The 20,367-nt window shown below is 39.2% G+C and overlaps 3 protein-coding genes across 3 annotated transcripts; all 3 read right to left on the bottom strand.

Moving 5' to 3' along the window:
• Positions 1 to 3,900: 3,900 nt before the first annotated feature.
• LOC311301675 (odorant receptor 131-2-like) lies at positions 3,901 to 4,860 on the bottom strand (the record flags this gene model as incomplete). The annotated part of the gene is made up of 1 exon (XM_084426950.1): positions 3,901 to 4,860. One exon carries the CDS (start codon positions 4,858 to 4,860, stop codon positions 3,901 to 3,903), a length of 960 nt encoding a protein of 319 aa, XP_084283076.1.
• A 7,336-nt stretch (positions 4,861 to 12,196) lies between these two features.
• LOC311301674 (odorant receptor 131-2-like) lies at positions 12,197 to 13,132 on the bottom strand (the record flags this gene model as incomplete). The annotated part of the gene is made up of 1 exon (XM_084426949.1): positions 12,197 to 13,132. One exon carries the CDS (start codon positions 13,130 to 13,132, stop codon positions 12,197 to 12,199), a length of 936 nt encoding a protein of 311 aa, XP_084283075.1.
• A 3,037-nt stretch (positions 13,133 to 16,169) lies between these two features.
• On the bottom strand, positions 16,170 to 17,102 carry LOC311301438 (odorant receptor 131-2-like; the record flags this gene model as incomplete). Its single annotated transcript, XM_084426552.1, has 1 exon — positions 16,170 to 17,102. One exon carries the CDS (start codon positions 17,100 to 17,102, stop codon positions 16,170 to 16,172), a length of 933 nt encoding a protein of 310 aa, XP_084282678.1.
• Between the last annotated feature and the right edge of the window lie 3,265 nt (positions 17,103 to 20,367).

Below are 20,367 nucleotides of genomic sequence, written 5' to 3'. Positions count from 1 at the left end.
CAGTTTAAAGAATATATTTTTTGCCTTTTATTATGATAGGAAAGTATAGTATCAAGAAAGTTCGATGACCCGGGACTTGAACTCGGGTCGCCCCAAAGCTAAAATTAAATATTGTCAGGGGACTGACCACTAGGCTATTGAGGGTAGCTAAATGATACAATTTAATAAATATTAGAACCTTATTGTGTAAGAAACATAGGGGGAACGGAATCCGACGGCAAAAAAACAGCTGTCGGAATCCGTTCCCCCACTCCCATTATGAGAGGTGTTGATGTAATGGCTTAAAAAATGCTGATTCTATTTTTGTGAGTGTATGGAGCTTAAACAGCATCAATTTGATAAATATAAGAACCTCAGTGTGTCAGAAATATGGGGGGAACAGAATCCGACGGCAAAAAGAAAAACAGTTGTCAGAATCCGTTCCCCCACTCCCATTATGAGAGGTGTTGATGTAATGGCTTAAAAAATGCTGATTCTATTTTGTGTGTGGATGGAGCTTAACTTGCAACAGTTTAAAGAATATATTTTTTGCCTTTTATTATGATAGGAAAGTACAGTATAGTATCAAGAAAGTTCGATGACCTGGGACTTGAACTCGAGTCGCCCCAAAGCTAAAAAGAAATATTGTCAGGGGACTGACCACTAGGCTATTGAGACTAGTAACTTCCTTCAATTTGATAAATATTAGAACTTTATTGTGTAAGAAACATAGGGGGAACGGAATCCGACGGCAAATAGTTCAGCTGTCGAAATCCGTTCCCCCACTCCCATTATGAGAGGTGTTGATGTAATGGCTTAAAAAATGCTGATTCTATTTTGTGTGTGGATGGAGCTTAACTTGCAACAGTTTAAAGAATATATTTTTTGCCTTTTATTATGATAGGAAAGTATAGTATCAAGAAAGTTCGATGACCCGGGACTTGAACTCGGGTCGCCCCAAAGTTAAAAAGAAATATTGTCAGGGGACTGACCACTAGGCTATTGAGGCTAGCAAAATGCTGCAATTTAATAAATATTAGAACCTTATTGTGTAAGAAACATAGGGGGAACGGAATCCGACGGCAATAAAAAAGCTGTCGGAATCCGTTCCCCCACTCCCATTATGAGAGGTGTTGATGTAATGACTTAAAAAATGCTGATTCTATTTTGTGTGTGGATGGAGCTTAACTTGCAACAGTTTAAAGAATATACTTTTTGCCTTTTATTATGATAGGAAAGTATAGTATCAAGAAAGTTCGATGACCCGGGACTTGAACTCGAGTCGCCCCAAAGCTAAAAAAAAATTTTGTCAGGGGACTGACTACTAGGCTATTGAGGCTAGCAAAATGCTACAATTTAATAAATATTAGAACCTTATTGTGTAAGAAACATAGGGGGAACGGAATCCGACGGCAAAAAAACAGCTGTCGGAATCCGTTCCCCCACTCCCATTATGAGAGCTGTTGATGTAATGGCTTAAAAAATGCTGATTCTATTTTTGTGAGTGTATGGAGCTTAAACAGCATCAATTTGATAAATATAAGAACCTCAGTGTGTCAGAAACATAGGGGGAACGGAATCCGACGGCAAAAAAACAGCTGTCGGAATCCGTTCCCCCACTCCCATTATGAGAGGTGTTGATGTAATGGCTTAAAAAATGCTGATTCTATTTTGTGTGTGGATGGAGCTTAACTTGCAACAGTTTAAAGAATATATTTTTTGCCTTTTATTATGATAGGAAAGTATAGTATCAAGAAAGTTCGATGACCCGGGACTTGAACTCGGGTCGCCCCAAAGCTAAAAAGAAATATTGTCAGGGGACTGACCACTAGGCTATTGAGGCTAGCAAAATGCTGCAATTTAATAAATATTAGAACCTTATTGTGTAAGAAACATAGGGGGAACGGAATCCGACGGCAATAAAACAGCTGTCGGAATCCGTTGCCCCACTCCCATTATGAGAGCTGTTGATGTAATGGCTTAAAAAATGCTGATTCTATTTTTGTGAGTGTATGGAGCTTAAACAGTATCAATTTGATAAATATAAGAACCTCAGTGTGTCAGAAACATAGGGGGAACGGAATCCGACGGCAAAAAAACAGCTGTCGAAATCCGTTCCCCCACTCCCATTATGAGAGGTGTTGATGTAATGGCTTAAAAAATGCTGATTCTATTTTGTGTGTGGATGGAGCTTAACTTGCCACAGTTTAAAGAATTTATTTTTTGCCTTTTATTATGATAGGAAAGTATAGTATCAAGAAAGTTCGATGACCCGGGACTTGAACTCGAGTCGCCCCAAAGCTAAAATTAAATATTGTCAGGGGACTGACCACTAGGCTATTGAGGGTAGCTAAATGATACAATTTAATAAATATTAGAACCTTATTGTGTAAGAAACATAGGGGGAACGGAATCCGACGGCAAAAAAACAGCTGTCGGAATCCGTTCCCCCACTCCCATTATGAGAGGAGTTGATGTAATGGCTTAAAAAATGCTGATTCTATTTTGTGTGTGGATGGAGCTTAACTTGCCACAGTTTAAAGAATATATTTTTTGCCTTTTATTATGATAGGAAAGTATAGTATCAAGAAAGTTCGATGACCCGGGACTTGAACTCGGGTCGCCCCAAAGCTAAAAAAAAATATTGTCAGGGGACTGACCACTAGGCTATTGAGGCTAGCTAAGTGCTACAATTTAATAAATATTAGAACCTTATTGTGTAAGAAACATAGGGGGAACGGAATCTGACGGCAAAAAAACAGCTGTCGGAATCCGTTCCCCCACTCCCATTATGAGAGCTGTTGATGTAATGGCTTAAAAAATGCTGATTCTATTGTGCGAGGAACGGAGCGCGAGAGCGGCGCCGGGGGTAAAGTGTTTGTCAGTATGTGTGAGCGGTCGAGGGCGGGCACAGGACTTACATTTGTGATATGACCGGTAGGAAGTGACCGTATAACAGAGCGGGCAGTGAGTAGGTGCGGGCACGGGGTTGTGGACACGTGACCTACATCTAACACTCGAGCGGCTTTTGTCCGCTTTAGAGAGTGGGCTCTGTGAGAGACACGGGGTTTATAGTGCTTGTGTGAAGGGGTGAACACAGAAACGGGCAAGATTTCATCCTTGTAAATGTATTCATCCAACACGTTGTATTAAAACAGAAAATATAACAAGTAAAAATATATTAAAATGTATTTTATTATTATTAATAAAAAAAATAAAATAAAAAAAAAGACAGAGTGCAAACCCCAACACCACTGTAAAAAACGTTAGTAAATCAAATTGCATATCACAAATAAATTAAAATTAGATCACCTTTTGGGAAATTGTAACACCACTAAATAAAATCCAGTGCAATTCAATCAAGACCTAAACAGACCATTCTGAATGAAAAATGTAGAGTGCCCTTAAGAATATTCCTTAAGAAAAAATGTTTGTCTACACTTTATTTTGTACTTTTATTTTGTTTGTTGATAATTTTGCATTTACTACAGAAGCATGATTATAGTTTTACTTTGTCTAACATCTTTGCACTATTTTCATCGTACACAGCTAAGCTGAAACATTTTGGTAATACAACTGTATAGGAAATAAACCACACAAGATTGTTAGGAGTGTACAGGTAATTATGGTCCGCCTGCTCATAATCATTTACTGTATGTTTTAATGTAAACATTTCTTACATTTCTTTACTTTCTGAAGTGCCATTTTAACACATAAGTTCATTATGTCACTTTAAAAATCATGGAAAAGTATTGTTTACAATTAAAGAACACTGTAAATTTATTGCATAACAGCATGGCAGTACATTTTCTTAGGTTTAACATTTACATCTGTGTGGCAAAACATTCATCTGGTACACTTACATTAAGAATTACAGTATGCATGCTTTACCAACAATTGTGATGCATTTTTATGAAACATCTAATGATGTTGCCCTTTTTTGCTCATTTTTTTGATTGATTCAACTTTTACAATGAATAATCTGCATGAAAAAAGTTCCTTCATGTGTTTGTAAAAATGCTTATCTCGAACACCATAAATCAGAGGAGTAAGTAGTCGTGGCAAAATGTTTGTTAGAAGATAATTTAAAAAGGTTAGTCTTGCCCGATCAACTGGAAGAAGTGGGACAAACATCTTGTCTATGACAGCAGTAATGTAGGACAACATACAGAGCAGAAGCTGTGCTCCGTGTAACAGGATGGTGCTTTGGGCCTTTTTTGCTGAGGATTTATCAGTGGTGGCTCTTCTGGCCGCAATAAGCACTCGACAATATGTGAATACAAGAATTACCCACACAACAGATGAGTAAAGGCCATTCATAAATCTGGACTGTACTTCATGGTATGGTGTGCTGTACAGAATTGATGCACCACAAGAAGTAACTGTAGAAGAAACAGATAAAGGACGAACAATTGAAAGGAGAATCAAGTCAGCCAATCCAGGTATAACTCCTACACCCCAAATCAGAGAGATAAGGACGTACGTCCTGCGCACTGTGCAAATCTGATGATGATGCAGTGGTTTGCATATGGCGATGTAACGTTCAATGGCCATACCGGCCAAAGTCAGAGGAGTGTTCTTATGAGTTGTTGAGGCTATTATTAGCATTGTAACACAGAACGGGAGAGGTACATTTTGCCATACATAAGCCATCACAGAAAGAATTACACTGAAAAAAACCATGAGCATATCATTGATAACCAAGTGAATATATAATATGTATCTTGGATCATTGTAGAAAATTGAACTCCTAAAAAATGTCAATACAAATACTCCATTAATGGACAGAATTATGACAGCAAGAAGAACAGTGGTGAAATTTTTGGCAAAAGCATCTGCATATCTTTCTTGTACACTATATAGAAACATTGTAGAGTTCATTGTCCTCATGCACAGATGTAAAGATTTTTTATTTATTTTTTTACTGTTGATGTTGTTCTTTTCCTTCCCACGAACTTGATGACTGTCAAAAGTACATCCAGCTAATACGATGGTAGCCTATTTATCCAAAAGATTTTTAAATTGATTTAATCTGATATAGAAATGAAAAAAGGAGAAACATTTTGTAGTTTAACAATTATAAGTAATGAAGAGTATACAAAAATAATAATAAAGACAACTTACCCTTTTCAGTTTGCTCAGTAAATAGTTTTGGCTCCAGACGAAAACGGACAAGTTTATATACTCAGATAAGATGTAAAAGAGGGGGGAGAAAAAAGCAACACAAGGGAGTAGGAAGTGAGGGAAGGAAAGAGAGTGCTTATGTGTATAGGGAACTGTGTACTGACCACACATTTTTCACAAAATAAAATATTTGTCAATGACGCTTAGGATCTGTTGCGCACCATATTCTCCGCCATGGCGCCATCATCTTGTCAGTCATCTCTCCTTATGCATGGCACACATTGTACGATTTTGGGCTGTCCCAGACAAAAGATGACAAATCTTGGCAATTTTCTGTGGTCATGGCTCCTAAACGTTAGTCCTACATCATACAGTGTGAGAGGTTCAAAGACGGCCATTGTTTCGTTCTTGCGACCAAAGATAGCCTGCGATAATTTTCTGACGTCAAACTCACAGTGTGTTTGCTGCTACGACCTACGTCCACTAAATAGCCAATAAAAATGCAACATGAAATGGCGTATTGATCAACGCGACATGACGCTAAATCTTAAACCTAATTACCTCAAGCTCCATTTGCAAAATTGGCATGCCAAGTTGGCCTCTTTTCCCTAGCCATGACTGTGTCCATATTCTCTTTTGCCTCCTCTTTTTTTCAGCGCACATAAAAACCACAATTGCCAAAGTGCGATTCATCTTGCTCTATTTGTTCACCACTAGGGCATGCTGATGTTTTATTCTTCTATACTTACTTGTAGGGCTGTCACTAATGATTAGTTTGGTAAATGAGTAATCGTCTATTATTTTGATGATTAATCGAGTAATCAGATTATTTTTTGTGGTAATACAAATAGACCTAAGGCGAACAATAGCCTTTAAAATGACTTAAAATACATATAATAACAATGGGGCAATCAAAAACAAGAAATCATATGGTTTTGAACAACACCACTAAAATACATAATGTAATATACATAATAGATAAAATCCTTCTTTAATATTGGTCAAACAACATTTCATTCAAATGTCCACTTAATATTTAATATTGGGCCACTTCTTTACAATAGAAATGCCACAGCCACTGTAATTTCTTGAACAAGAATATGTGGACATCAAAACATGCAAACTCAGAGCGAGGGTTTAAACTCTTACTTTGAAATCGCAATGACCGAATTGGAATGCGCCACTTCCGATAATTTTTGCCCGAACCCAGAATACCCCCCAAAAGCAAGAAAAGCAAAGGACAGCCTCCAGACTAAAGACCCCCCACCCCCCAAAGATTTGGCGGCTCATGCACCGGGCGGACGGGCCTTGCTGGGGAGCAGCCGTAATTTGGAACAACCAGTTGGGAGGGCCCTACCGGCCGATGAACGAGGAGTAGCGTGATTTAAGCAGCCTGACCAGGAGGGCCAGTATTGCCTCTGATGGGAGCAGCACACAGCGCTAGGTGGACGAATGGCTGACGAATGAGGAGCAGCAAGATTTGGAAATGCCCAATCGGGAGGGCTCCCGCCGTTTCTTAAAGGGAGCAGCTCACGGCGTCAGACGGGTGAGCTCTGCCGACCAATGGGCGGGGAGCAGCGAGATCAAAGACGGTCGACCGAGAGGGCCCATGTAGCTTCCGATGGGAGCAGCTCACGGCGTCGGGCCGGTGGGCCCTACCAGCCGACGACGGAGTGACAAAATTTGGAAACCCGGCTGGGAGAATTCTCGCTGGGAGATCAATACTTGCTGGACGGAGAAAGAGGAAACATAGATGCATGCTATGTCCGCTGGGAGATCAATAATCGCTGGACTGAAAGAGAAAACATGGGTGCTCGACCAGGAGAGTTCTCGCTGCGTCCACTGGGAGACCAATGCTTGCTGGTCGGAAAGGAGAAAACATAGGTGCTCTACCGGGAGAGTTCTCGCTGCGTCCACTGGGAGACCAATGCTTGCTGGTCGGAAAGGAGAAAACATAGGTGCTCTACCGGGAGAGATCTCGCTGTGTCCACTGGGAGACCAATGCTCACTGGACGGAAAAGAGAAAAAACATAGGTGCTTGACCGCGAGAGTTCTCACTGCGTCCGCTGGGAGATCAACACTCGCTGGACAGAGAAAGAAAACCAAGGTGGACGACCAGGAGGATTTTAATCGATGAGGGTTTGGTGGGCTTTTTTAATGTGGAACCGGTTGGTCCTGATGTAGCTTTGGAAAGCATCTGAGGATCATCTTTCGAGTGCTTGGATCTGCTGCTGGGAGAGGCCTTTTTGGGCTGCTGAAGTTGCTGCCCCGATGCAGATTTTATTTTTTGTTAAACTGTCGACGAACAGAGGTAAGTCTGCTGTATATACACCTCTTATTTTGGTAATTGGTAGATTAACTGAGTGGGCTCCTCTTGAATTAATTTAGGTTAATTATCTGAACGTGCTCCTCCGAAACTTTCTCAATAAAACATCATTAAGCGAAATCTGACTCCTGTTGCACTGTGCCAGAGTCCTACACGGGTCCGATTTTGTAAATCCGCACCCGCCCGTACCCGCAGTGCTTAAAGCCGCATCCGACCCGTTTTCCGACAGCAGCACTAATTAAAATCCGCACCCGACCCGACCCGCTTAAAATAGAACCGACCACCCGATCCGCAACCGAAATAAAATCAGTTTAGACTATCACATTATAGACACACTTACAAAAATGTTTATTGCCAGGTCATACAGAAGTTATTACACGACCATTAACACAAGGACAACTTCAGCCAATGCTGTCAAAAGGCCGGTACATGAAGAACATGGCTAACGTTACCACAAAACTGAGTAGCCTTATACCATTTTACCAATCGAACAGATGCGGCTACAACACTATATCTGCCATGCAATTTCGTCTAGCCTACATCTGACAATTTTGGGTTCAAACACGCCCTGCACACCACACATACTTAACAGTGTAAAATTTGAAAAATACTGTTCGATTGAACTGCTTGGTTTGTTACCACAGTTATTTATAAAAGTGAATGTAGGTATAGAGACTCCTGGGAGGGCGTGGGCACAAATAAACTGATGTAGATTTTAAATTATTTTATCAACTTGAAATACAGGCATATTTTTGTAGATATGTTCCTAAAAATATGCATATATTCTTACGTTTGCACATGATAGACCCCTCTGGGGTCTGAGCTGTTTTCTGGGCCCTGGAGGTGTTCTGACATGCTCTGACATTTGTGCTTATTTCTGTTACTTGTGACATTTTCATGGCTAAAGTCTAATTACACTGTATTCAGCACAAACTCTGCTCCAATAATATATCAACAGCATGTGTGTAAAAGTTTGTAGTTTTGAGATAATGACATTTATGCGTGGTTTGTGAAAATACAAAAAAAAATTCTCACTGAAATAAGGTCATGAAACCCATACTTATTATTTCTTCACAAGACTTTTGAAAATTGTATGGCGTAGCCTAGAATATTTGCTCCAAAACTATGTGAAAATCACCCTGACTGCTCATTCAGAGAAGACAATATATTGATTTAAAATTTTTACGACGTGTTTTGTGTGAAAAAGCAATATGCGAAGGGGCGGATCATCTCATTAATATGTAAGGCTTTTTTCACCTGAGAAAGACAAAGACACTCCCTAATGGCCCTATTAGGAGCTTATCAGAGCCCATCATTCTGACCAACCTTGCACAAAGAATGAGGAGATTAAAAAAAGAATGGCTTTTAAAATTGTTTGGATTTATTTACAACATAATCCAAAGATACACAACAAAAAAAAAACACTTATTGATAACAATGATCCAAAGAAAGAGACCTTTGTGCCATTCCTAAAAACATTGTACATACCTTTCATTTCCAAGGTGTTTGATTTTCACTTTACCATGTTCATGTACAGAGACATGTACTGTGAATGTTGAAGTCAGCAGGACTCAGTGGCATCTGGGCCCTGAAAAAAAAAAAAAAAAAAAAAAGTGAACATACTGATATCAAGAGAAAGGCCTGCACGATTTTGGGAATACATTTGAGATTTTTCTGGTTAAAATTGCTTTTTAAAATTCACAGAATACACACACACACTCACACAAATGTTTCCAACAATATATTATATAATGAACACAGGTTTGTTGTGCCTTGTAGGTATAGGCTATGCGCAGTGCTGCATAAAATAATAACAATATAGCAGCCTATATACATTTTCAAAAAGATTTCAGTAACAACTAAGCTAGAGAAAAATATATTGATTATCATGTTACTTCAAATGTTTCCATTCGTTATGATGATATGAAATGAGATAATAGTAAACCATGAAGCCGTTTGGAGCGTTTTGCTTTTCCAAAATATGATGCATTCAAACGCGATCGCGATAAAAAATATGATACATTCAAACGCGATCGCGCTCAAATTTAAAACATTATGGTTAGGCCTACCATATACATATCTACGTTTGAGCAGATATCCACAAACACAGTAACAGTAAACACGGGTCTAAATATTATAATATTCACCATATATCTAGCAACAGTTCAACTGCAATGTGAAATTTATGCAACAATAACAAACTAATATGTAAGAATTTCTTACCTTATCTTTCTTGTCTTGAAATCGCATTCTTCTTCTGGGGTAAAGCCAATGTAAACTCACGTCTTTCAAACTCGACGAAAGAGCAGAGACTGATGAAGTGTTTTGTTTTTGAGGTAACGAGCGCGTTCGCGTTCCATGTGGAGATTTGCATGTGAATATCTTTTGCGCGAGTAGGCGTGGCCAAATTAACTGTAATGAGCAAGCGTTTGAGAAGCTGGACATCTTGTTGGTTTTATACAAATTACTTAAACAGAAAATATTTGTTTTCAGTTTGAATCCGATCATTTAAAAGTACACACTTATATGTTTATAAAGGTATATGGCTCATAAATGTGTGACAAGTATTCGCTGAGTTTTGTTTCAGTTTATAGACTTGCTCAAGAAAAAAAAGTTCACCGCGACGGAGAGGCAGAACGCACACCCTGTTTATTTTCTTTATTTTTCAAAAGCACAATGTTTTGATTTGATTCTAAGTGGACACATACAAAAGTAGAAATATCACAGATTCTTTTTTTATATTTATTTTTTCTGTATGACCATAAATGACGGAGTAATTTAAGTTTAAAGTGCTACAATGTAAAAAAAGTCCAGCAAAACGCGGGGGCGCGTTTGCCGACCTCAGAGGGTTGTTTTAAACCCGTGTTTAGACCCGTGTTTAGCCCGTGTCCGACCCGCGGGTACCTGAACCCGTGCAGGACTCTGGCACTGTGCTGCGACTCTGCAGAATCTTTCAGTTTATAATTGTAGCGTCCATTGTCAAACTGAACTAAATGGGTTTTATTTAACCAAAACAACAGCGGGGGCGGTGCCACAGTGGGAAAGTAACCCGTGTACGGCCAAAAACTGTGTTATACTGATAACACCTACTACCGCAGCATTTGCAACTGCAAATACATACGCTATTGTGAGCATGTAAGACATGCTGCTGCTGCTGCACAATGTAGCATACACGAATTACCCATAGCAGATCTACACAGGTGGAGCTGGGGAAGGTGGGGGGTTTCTGAAAGCGTGCTGCAAACTGCTAGTACAAACAATGAACAAATATTTGAAAGCATATAATGCAACAGGGACCAGTCAGCTGTGCCCTGTAGAGAATGATGCGATTGCTAGCAGATTGAGTTAAGGACCTATCAGTCTGCGCCATCTTGTGTTTCATAACAGAACTTTGTATTTCACAACAATTCTCTGAGTGAGTATGGCAATGGGATTGAGAATTTCTAGAAAATTAGAATCTTTCTAGCCCCGAAAGAATTTAGTCTAGCCCCGAATGTTTTTTTTTTATTTTTCTTTTTCGTGGAACTGGCGGGAAGTTTAGTTGAAATGTTATACTGTACATGACACCTGTCACGTATAGGTCCGATGAAGATGACAAAGATGCAAAATGTTCCAAAACAAAAGTATTTATTAAATAACACATACTCCGGTAATCCACAGGTACAAAGAAGGCAATGAAACAGCATGTTGACTTGACAATACCGGACAACTTAACTGAGAACAAATAGGAACTTAAAAAAATCCTTAAGTGCTTTATGTCACACACACCTGTTAAGCATTAAGCATATACTAAAACTTCACACATCTATATTGCCTCTTCAATATCTCCTTCTTTAACAAATCTCAAGAACTCCCAAATTTTGTTACATTCAGAAGACTTCCCCTTGATCACATATGTAAGCTTCTCAAGGGCCAAACTGGATATCAAGTTTTTCAGCCAAAGTCCAAGGGAAGGACAACCTATATTCTTCCATATTCTTGCAAATTACTGCATTTAAAACATAAGTCAGGAATACTAGGGTTAAATGTATTTAATCTCACCAAAGTGATATAAGTTCTCATTATTCAATTATATTGTAAGAGTCTCAAACAAGTATTTATAGTCTGATTTTGTGCTTTTAAGCATATTGTATGTTCTAATCTCATCTAATGAAATGTCTTTATTTAAATCCTGCATCCATGCTCGTCTTTTATTTTCAGAATTTTCTTTATGATTCTGTACCAGTATATTATTAACTGGATAATTCACCCTTTACTGAAACAGTCTTGTGTGGAAAAGGTGTCCAGTGTGGATAATGAAGGGAGTTGCACAGAATTCTTTAGTTTCGAAAAAATAAAACTTCTAAGCTGCTGAAACTTTGATACCAGATTGTTAAATTACATTAAAATATTGTCTTTATATAAGTCCATCAATCTAACTATTCCCTTATTCAACCATAGTTTAAACCCCATATCATTTTTAGCTGGAGTGTAAAAAGTTTTTTTTAAATCTGTGCTCCCAGAAAAGTAGTGAACCCATGAAAAAGCACCACACTCACTAGCTGAGCTACAGGCTTAAATAAACAATAAACAATAAAACTAAGAATTTTTCATGTTTGTATATAATTGTAGGATAAACACAAGATTACAGTCCCTTCCAAATGTTTCTGTAATGTATTATGACTGTACAAAAACATACAGTATGTAAGCATTAACAAAGATGGCTAATATCAGTATTTCTGCAGAGTAAACAAAGAAAACAAACTAGCAAGAGAAAGTCATTTTTGCTTAATATTTGGTTGATTCAACCTTTGCATTAGGTAATTTACATGAAAAAAGTCCCTTTATATGTTTATAAAAATGTTTATCCCGAACACCATAAATCAGAGGTGTAAGAAGTCTTGGTACAATGTTTGTTAAAAGATAATTGAAAAAGAAGATTTTCTTCTGCTGATCAGTAACAATTTGGAGAAAAATTTTGTCTAACACAGGAGTAATGTAGGACAACATACAGAGCAGAAGCTGTGCTCCATGTAACAGGATGGTGCTTTGGGCCTTTTTTGCTGAGGATTTATCAGCGGAGGCTCTTCTGGCCACAATAAGCACTCGACAATATGTGAATACAAGAATTACCCACACAACAGATGTATAAAGCCCATTCATAAATTTGCTTAGTTCTCCATGATACGCTGTGTTATAAAGAGATGCTGAACTACAGAAAGTACTTGTTGTAAAGATAGATAAAGGACGAACAATTGAAAGGAGAATCAACTCAGCCAATCCAGGTAAAACTCCTACACCCCAAATCAGAGAGATAAGGACGTACGTCCTGCGCACTGTGCAAATCTGATGATGATGCAGTGGTTTGCAGATGGCGATGTAACGTTCAATGGCCATACCGGCCAAAGTCAGAGGAGTGTTCTTATGAGCTGTTGAGGCTATTATTAGCAGTGTAACACAGAACGGGAGAGGTACAGTTTGCCATGCAAAAGTCATGACAAATAGAATTACACTGAAACAAACCATGAGCATGTCATTGATAACTAAGTGAATGTATAATATATATCTCGGATCATTGTAGAAAATTGAACTCCTAAAAAATATGAATACAAACATTCCATTTATGGAGATAATTATGACTGCAAGAAAAACAATGGTAAAATTTTTTGCAAAAGCATCTGCATATCTTTCTTGTAGACTATATAAAAGCATTGTAGAGTTCATTGTGCTTTTGCACTGGTGTCAAGCTCAGTTTAATATAAGTGACTGTCCTTTTTTCTTGGGAAGTAAGATTTTTGACAGTTGTTGTTCTCCCTTTTCTTTTCTTTAAAAATATCTTTATGGCTGTCCAAAGAACATCAAGCTGTAATACAATCTTTTTTATCCTGAGGATTTTTCCATTTATTTAATCTGATAGGAAAATTTAATGAGAAAAAAAATTGCAGGTTAACAATTAAATGAAGAATATAAATACAAAATTAAAGACATTGCTGAAAGAGTGAACTTACCGTTTGCTTAGTAAATTGTTTTGGCTCCAGATGTAAACGGACAAGTTTATATGCTCACTTAAGATGTAAAAGCGGGAGGAGCAAAAAAGAGGGGGATGATGATGGGAGTGAGAGAAAGAAAGAAAGAGTACATGTTTATTACAGTATATTACTCTCATGGTGTAATTATGGGTCCATCTGATTATAATACAGCATTTAGATTTTGATGTGACATGGAAAAAAATGTATGGTAAAGTAGTAAAGTATGGTCTCCACAACCTCGGCCCCTCAGAGGCCAAACCCACAGGTTCCAGAGCAATCGGGGGAAAAGTGTACAGACGGAGCCACAGCCAAATCTGTACCATAACGTCCAGCCCCAAGAGAGCTGGGTTTGTCATATCCTGAGGTATGGACAGATCCCCTTACGCTTGGCCAAAAAAACTCCCATATACACTTCACCACCTCGGGGTGAAGTCTCCATTCCCCTGGCCTCAACCCCTGCCTGGATAAGATGTCTACTCCTAAGTTTTGGTATCCTGTAATGTATACTGCTCTCAGGGTTAGCTGTTTTCCTTGGGACCACAGGAGGATCTGGTGTGCCAGTTTGCATAGCGGGCACGGACACAGACCCCTTAATGCTTTATAGAAGAGACCACTGATGTGTTGTCTGTGCGAACAAGCACATGATGGCCTCTCAGGTCTGGGAGGAAATGCCTCAATGCTGTGAAGACAGCCATCATTTCCAGGCAATTTATGTGCCATGAGAGATGATGACTCCTCCACAGACCCTGAGCTGAGTGGCCTTCCATAACTGCTCCCCAGCCCTTAAGGGAAGAATTTGTCGTGAGCATGAAGCAATGACAATGGGCTCCTAACATGGGACCTTGGGACAAGAACCAAGGCTTCCTCCATATCATCAAGGTGCAAAGACCTTGATCATGCGGAGTGGGTTCCCCTCTGGGAAAACCCCCTTGGTCTTGAGCCACCACTGCAAGGGTCTCTTGTACAGCAGGCCAAAAGATATCACTTTTGGGTCTGATGGCAGCTGTGTCCAAAGTCTCAGAAACTGTTTGACAGTGAGTGATTGGCCTAGCTTTATCTTGTTTATGGCAGTGAGAATCAAATCGATACGAGCAGGAGACAGACGTGCCTAAAAAATGTAAACACAAATACTCCATTGATCGAGTTAATTGTGATCCCAAAAAGAACAAGGATTACATTTCTAACCAAAGTGTCCATATATCTGTCTTGAGCACTATATTAAAGCATTGTAGAGTTCATTGTCTGTGTGCACTTGGTACAATTCAGTGATTTAATATCCTATTAGGACGTTTTTCCCCCTTTGTTGTGGCTCATTTTCCTTGCAAGATATCAATTACAGTCCAAAGTCCATATCAAAGATATCAAAGTTGATATCCCAAAGATTTTTTCATGTGTCACCTGATATAGAAATACAAAGGATATGATTTTTGTAGAGCATGCAATACAGATCAGTTATTGTAAATTTACGTATGAATCAAAATAATAAAAAACACCGTAACAGTTTGCTTTTTACAATTTAATACACTCCAGAAGTGCACTGACCAGTTTTCATACACATTTGAAAAGAGAATAAGCGAGGGAGGGAGGGAGGGTGGAGGCTACTCGACCAAATTAATATGGTGATATGAAAAACTGATTTAGAATTCAATAAATATATAGACCATTACAATAAAAAACCAACATGGTCAGGCAACAAGATGAACAAGATTATTTGTGTTTTCATAACATAACATAATGTTTATGTTTGTTCATTTAACTGAATAAGTACGCTGAAACCAAAAGCAAGACAAGGTAACAGTGCACGCTGTTTTCCCCCCATCATATATCGAGGGAAAAAAAGTCCTATAAGATAGAGCCACAGCAACTTTCTGAGCAAAACTGAAACAATGAACAATACAATGAACAATCTACACTTCAATATAAAGGTTATGTTTGGGTTTAAATTTCCTAAGGTAAATGAGAAAAATGTATAGAGCGAGTAGAATTAAGCATATTATTTTCCAATTATTAATTGTTTTTCAAATAGATTCTCGAATAAACATTTTGGGAAAATGTTAGGCGAGTCTTCACAGCACATTATGATTCTTAATTAATTTACAAGACAGATCATTTTAGTCCTCTGTAAAGGACATCAGGATTATATAAAACTTTGACAAGTTAAGGTATTTTTGTACTATAATTTTGGCACCATAATGTTGGGAAGACACATATTTGTATACAAATTGTGTATTTAATCAGGCTATTAATGTGTGCATACAAAAGGAAAATATATAAAAACATGTCTTTCGGCATTTTTATTTATGTTGTAAGAGTTACAGAGAAGAAAATTAACCTGAATTGATTTGCAAATGAAAACATAATTCCTGACATCCTCTACTGAGACCATACAATAAATTACGGATAAACTATTTTTATGTATCCAAAAAAGTGATATACAGTAAAATAACAAATAAAGCACTCAGATGTAATTTCACAATTGTGATATATTCCATAAAACATAAGCCTGTAATTGAGCGACAATGCATGTGTTTATTTGTAAACCGTACAACAGTTTTTTAAATGCTACAAACATGATTTTTTTCCCCTCTAAATTCCACTTTGCCAAGAAGTTATAATTACAAAATCAGAATAAGAAAATAGCTAAGAGAAAAGCACTTATTAAAAATATATTTTGCATATGGAGAATAATAAAATAATTACTAATGATGCTTATATGATGATACCTTTTTAGCTCACTGCTTAGTTGATTCAACTTTTACATTAAGTAACCTACATGAAAACAGTCCTTTCATGTATTTAAAAAATTGTTTATCTCGAACACCATAAATAAGGGGGCTAAGTAGTCTTGGTAATAAGTTTGTAAGAAGATAATTGAAAAAGGTGATTTTTGACCGTAGAGTAGGTACAAGTTGGCTATAAATCTTGTCTATGATAGGAGTAATGATGGACAACATACAGAGCAGAAGCTGTGCTCCATGTAACAGGATGGTGCTTTGGGCCTTTTTTGCTGAGGATTTATCAGTGGAGGCTCTTCTGGCCGCAATCAGCACTTGACAATATGTGAATACAAGAATTAGCCACACAACAGATGAATAAAGCCCATACATAACTTTGCTCAGTTCTTCATGGTATGGCGTGCTATAAACATTTGTTGAGCTACAGACAGAACCTGTTGTAAAGATAAATAAAGGACGAACAATTGAAAGGAGAATCAAGTCAGCCAATCCAGGTAAAACTCCTACACCCCAAATCAGAGAGATAAGGATGTACGTCCTGCGCACTGTGCAAATCTGATGATGATGCAGTGGTTTGCAGATGGCAACGTAACGCTCAACGGCCATACCGGCCAAAGTCAGAGGAGTGTTCATATGAGTTGTTGAGACTATTATTAGCAGTGTAACACAGAATGGGAAAGGAACCTTTGGCCATGCATAAGCCATCACAGTAAGACTTACACTGAAAAAAACCATGAGCATATCATTGATAACCATGTGAATATATAATATATATCTCGGATCATTGTAGAAAATTGAACTCTTGAAGAACGTGAAAACAAATATTCCATTGACGCAGTTAACTATGAGCCCGACAAGAACAGTGGTGAAAGTTTTTGCAAAAGCTTCTTCATATCTGTCTTTGGTGTACTGAACCATTGTAGAATTCATTATTTTTTTGCACTGGCATAAAGTTCTGTGACTCTTATGTGTGAAAAAGAAATTTCTTGGCTTTTTGGTTGTTTTTGATTTTCCTCCAAATGATGTCCACAACTTTCTGTCCATCAAGCAGTGAGATTAATATTTTCCATCTGTGTCATCTAATCTGAAAATAAAATAGATACACTTTTAACAGAATATTTAAGAGTGAGAAGCTATTAGCAACACATGAACACAACATATTATGTATATTAAAACATTTGTTAAACAAAGAGCGCTTACCTTTCCACCTTGTATGATCGACTGATCTGCCTCAAGATGTAAAAACTGACAAGTTTAAATACTTTAGATGTGGAAGAGGAGACAGTCAGGGAGTAAGAAAGGGAGTGGGGAGTGGGGAGTGGGAGGGAGAAAGAAATGGAGTGGGGAGTGGGGAGGGAGAAAGAGCGAGCAGCTGGTAATATTGAGAGAGGCATAAAACAAGAATACAGTGAAATGATGGTGAAAAGTAGTTTTTTTAAATAATCTCAAATATTTAACGAATGATTTGATTGAGAGTAGTAGATTTTTTAAGTCAAAGTTGTTCAGAACGAGGAGCTCTAACATATGATATGAATATTGTATGTATGTGTGAAACACAGCATGATATATGAGGCTTAAAACCCTATAGCGCCACCTGCTGGCTGATTTCTTTCAAATTTTGCACAGACCTCTATGTCCATGAGTCAAACAGGCCCACTGAGTTTCGTTCCGATTGGCTTTCGTTGACCTTGTCCAATATGTGCACAAACTTCATTGGCTGACGGCGGCAGTATTTTTCGAGATCCACGAATGTCTTCATAGACAATCACGGCACCTTGGACAGAAACTATACATTTCACCTGACTGTTGTTTAGCTATAACCGTTTTTGTTTTTGTTTGTTTTTCATTTTATAGTGCCACCAAGTGGCCAGTCGCCGTATCCTTTTCCACGCGACCACAGACTGAGCCTGTACATAGGTGAAATTAGCTCATTCTGTTCAAGCGTGACAGCCATTTTAATAAAAGTAGCCTCGACCACTTCTGCATCCAATCGTGGATGTGAATCTGTTTTTCTTTTGTTTTTTTGATAATTATTAACAATCAGACTTCAGAGAATCTTTCTGCGCTGGTTTGGTTCCTGTTGGGCGAAAACCCTAGGACTAATTCACAAAAGTAGGTTTTTCAAAAAGTCCAAAATACCCAAAAATTCCACCGACTTACGTTTTGTTTGTCTTGAACCAAGGACGATATAAGACACTTGAGTCTGTGACTAACAGTTTAGCTGTTATGAGCGATTTCGTACTGTTGACCTCTGAAATCTATTTTACATCTTGTGAAAAGGGCATTATACCACCCCTTTAATAATAATAATAATAATAATTTTATTGACAAATTATTTTAATTTGTCTAGTATATTTTTTTGATTAGATAATATTTTAATCTGTCTGTAACGAGGTTCAGATGTTATGGGAAGAAGGAGGCGGGAACCGGCCTTTTTGAAAAAAAATATTTACACATATTTAATAATAAAAATAAAACAAATACAAAACGAAAGTAAAAGGCAGCAGCCCCTCACGGACGACTGCTGTCACAATAAAACAGAAACAAAAACACAACATAAGTCCAGGCCTGTTCCTCTCTCGATCACCACTGTCGTCGCTCCTCCTTTTATGCTTCCGCTCCTCCGTGAGGGATGCGAGACCGGTGCGTCGCGCACGTGTCGCTCATTATCAATCGGGCCTCGCGCCGTCCTCCCACGGCCCTAGACATCGTTGTGCTCGCCACATACCCCCATCACCCCTTGCAGGCCGGGGGACACCCACGAGACTGCGCCTACTCCCCCTCCCCCCCTCCCCGGGGGGACCGGTCACGGCGGCTGCGGTACCTGGGCTGGGGGTATGGATAGACGAGGTGAGAGAAAAGGAAACGGAAGCACGAGGAGCGACAGAGACGAGAGAGGGGAGAGAGGAAAAAATATAAAAAATCTTGATCCGGTTCCCGAACACACTGCCGCTCAGTCCTCAACCAGCTGAGAGACTCACTCGCGGTGCCATGCGATGGTACTGGACATCCGTTGGGGGACGGCTCGATGCTCCTCCGCCTCCTGGCGGACGGTGATGGCTCCTCCGGTCGAGGGAGCCGGCAGCGAGTCTCCCGTTCCCTGCTCCGCCCCCATCATGGCCAACGGCAACAGGCTCCGGCCCACGGCGAATGGGAGCGACTCCTCCACTCCCTCTTGGACGGCAGCCACCCCTCCTCGACCCAGGAGCACAGCAGCGAGCTCTCCGTCCCACCAGATTTTCCATCGCTCCAGCACCATCGCCTTGGGCAGTAATCGGCGGCCATCGCTCCCTCGTGCTGCCCGACCTCCTCAGCACCGCGATCCCCCTCAGCAGTGAGGGCTCTCCGACAGCGTGTCCCTCCTTCCTCCCGAGTTTCGGCACCAGTGTAACGAGGTTCAGATGTTATGGGAAGAAGGAGGCGGGAACCGGCAAACATTTACACATATTTAATAATAAAAATAAAACAAATACAAAACGAAAGTAAAAGACAGCAGCCCCTTACGGAAGACTGCTGTCACAACAAAACAGAATTGTTCACAATAAAAACAGACACGTCGCGCACGTGTCGCTCATTATCAATCACGCCACCGGCCTCGCGCCGTCCTCCCACGGCCCTCGACCTCGTCGTGCTCGCCACACTGTCATATGGTCATGTTACAATGTACCCCACATATGGGGCATGTTGTCACATTTCACGTTCATTCTTTCAGGGTAAATCAAGAAAAAGTATACACTGTATTAATGGAACAAAACCACATAATTGTACTAGACGTGTGAAATTAATGTGGGAAAAAAATTATATTTTGAACCCCAAGTGGATTTACACAAACTGAGAAAGTCAAAAAGTGTTAGGTTGTGCCCCCCTCTCCCCTAAATCACGTGAAATAAAATTACTTATCAAATATAACTTATTTAATATGACCAAATATAAATATTAAACATATTCTTCTCCTAGTTTACTTCACTGGCAAAATCTGTGTCCTTCTTTACTTGTTTGCAACTAAAATACACTTTGACACGCTCAGCAAATTGTTTTTCTCTCAACCTGTAGATCATTGGCCAAAAGGTCTACTAAGGGAACCAGCCTCTCGAGACTGGACTCTGGTGTTCTTCAAGTAGTCAGCTTGGTGTTCTGAAGCAAACTGGCAGGGAACAACCCAGCTGATTCATCTATTTCCCTCCTCAGAGGATGC

The sequence above is a fragment of the Rutilus rutilus genome (genome assembly GCF_951802725.1).
Source record: "Rutilus rutilus genome assembly, chromosome: 12".
NCBI classification, from domain to species: Eukaryota; Metazoa; Chordata; class Actinopteri; order Cypriniformes; family Leuciscidae; genus Rutilus; species Rutilus rutilus.
The sequence above is the reverse complement of the archived record's forward strand: the minus strand, read 5'-3'. Positions and strand labels throughout refer to the sequence as shown.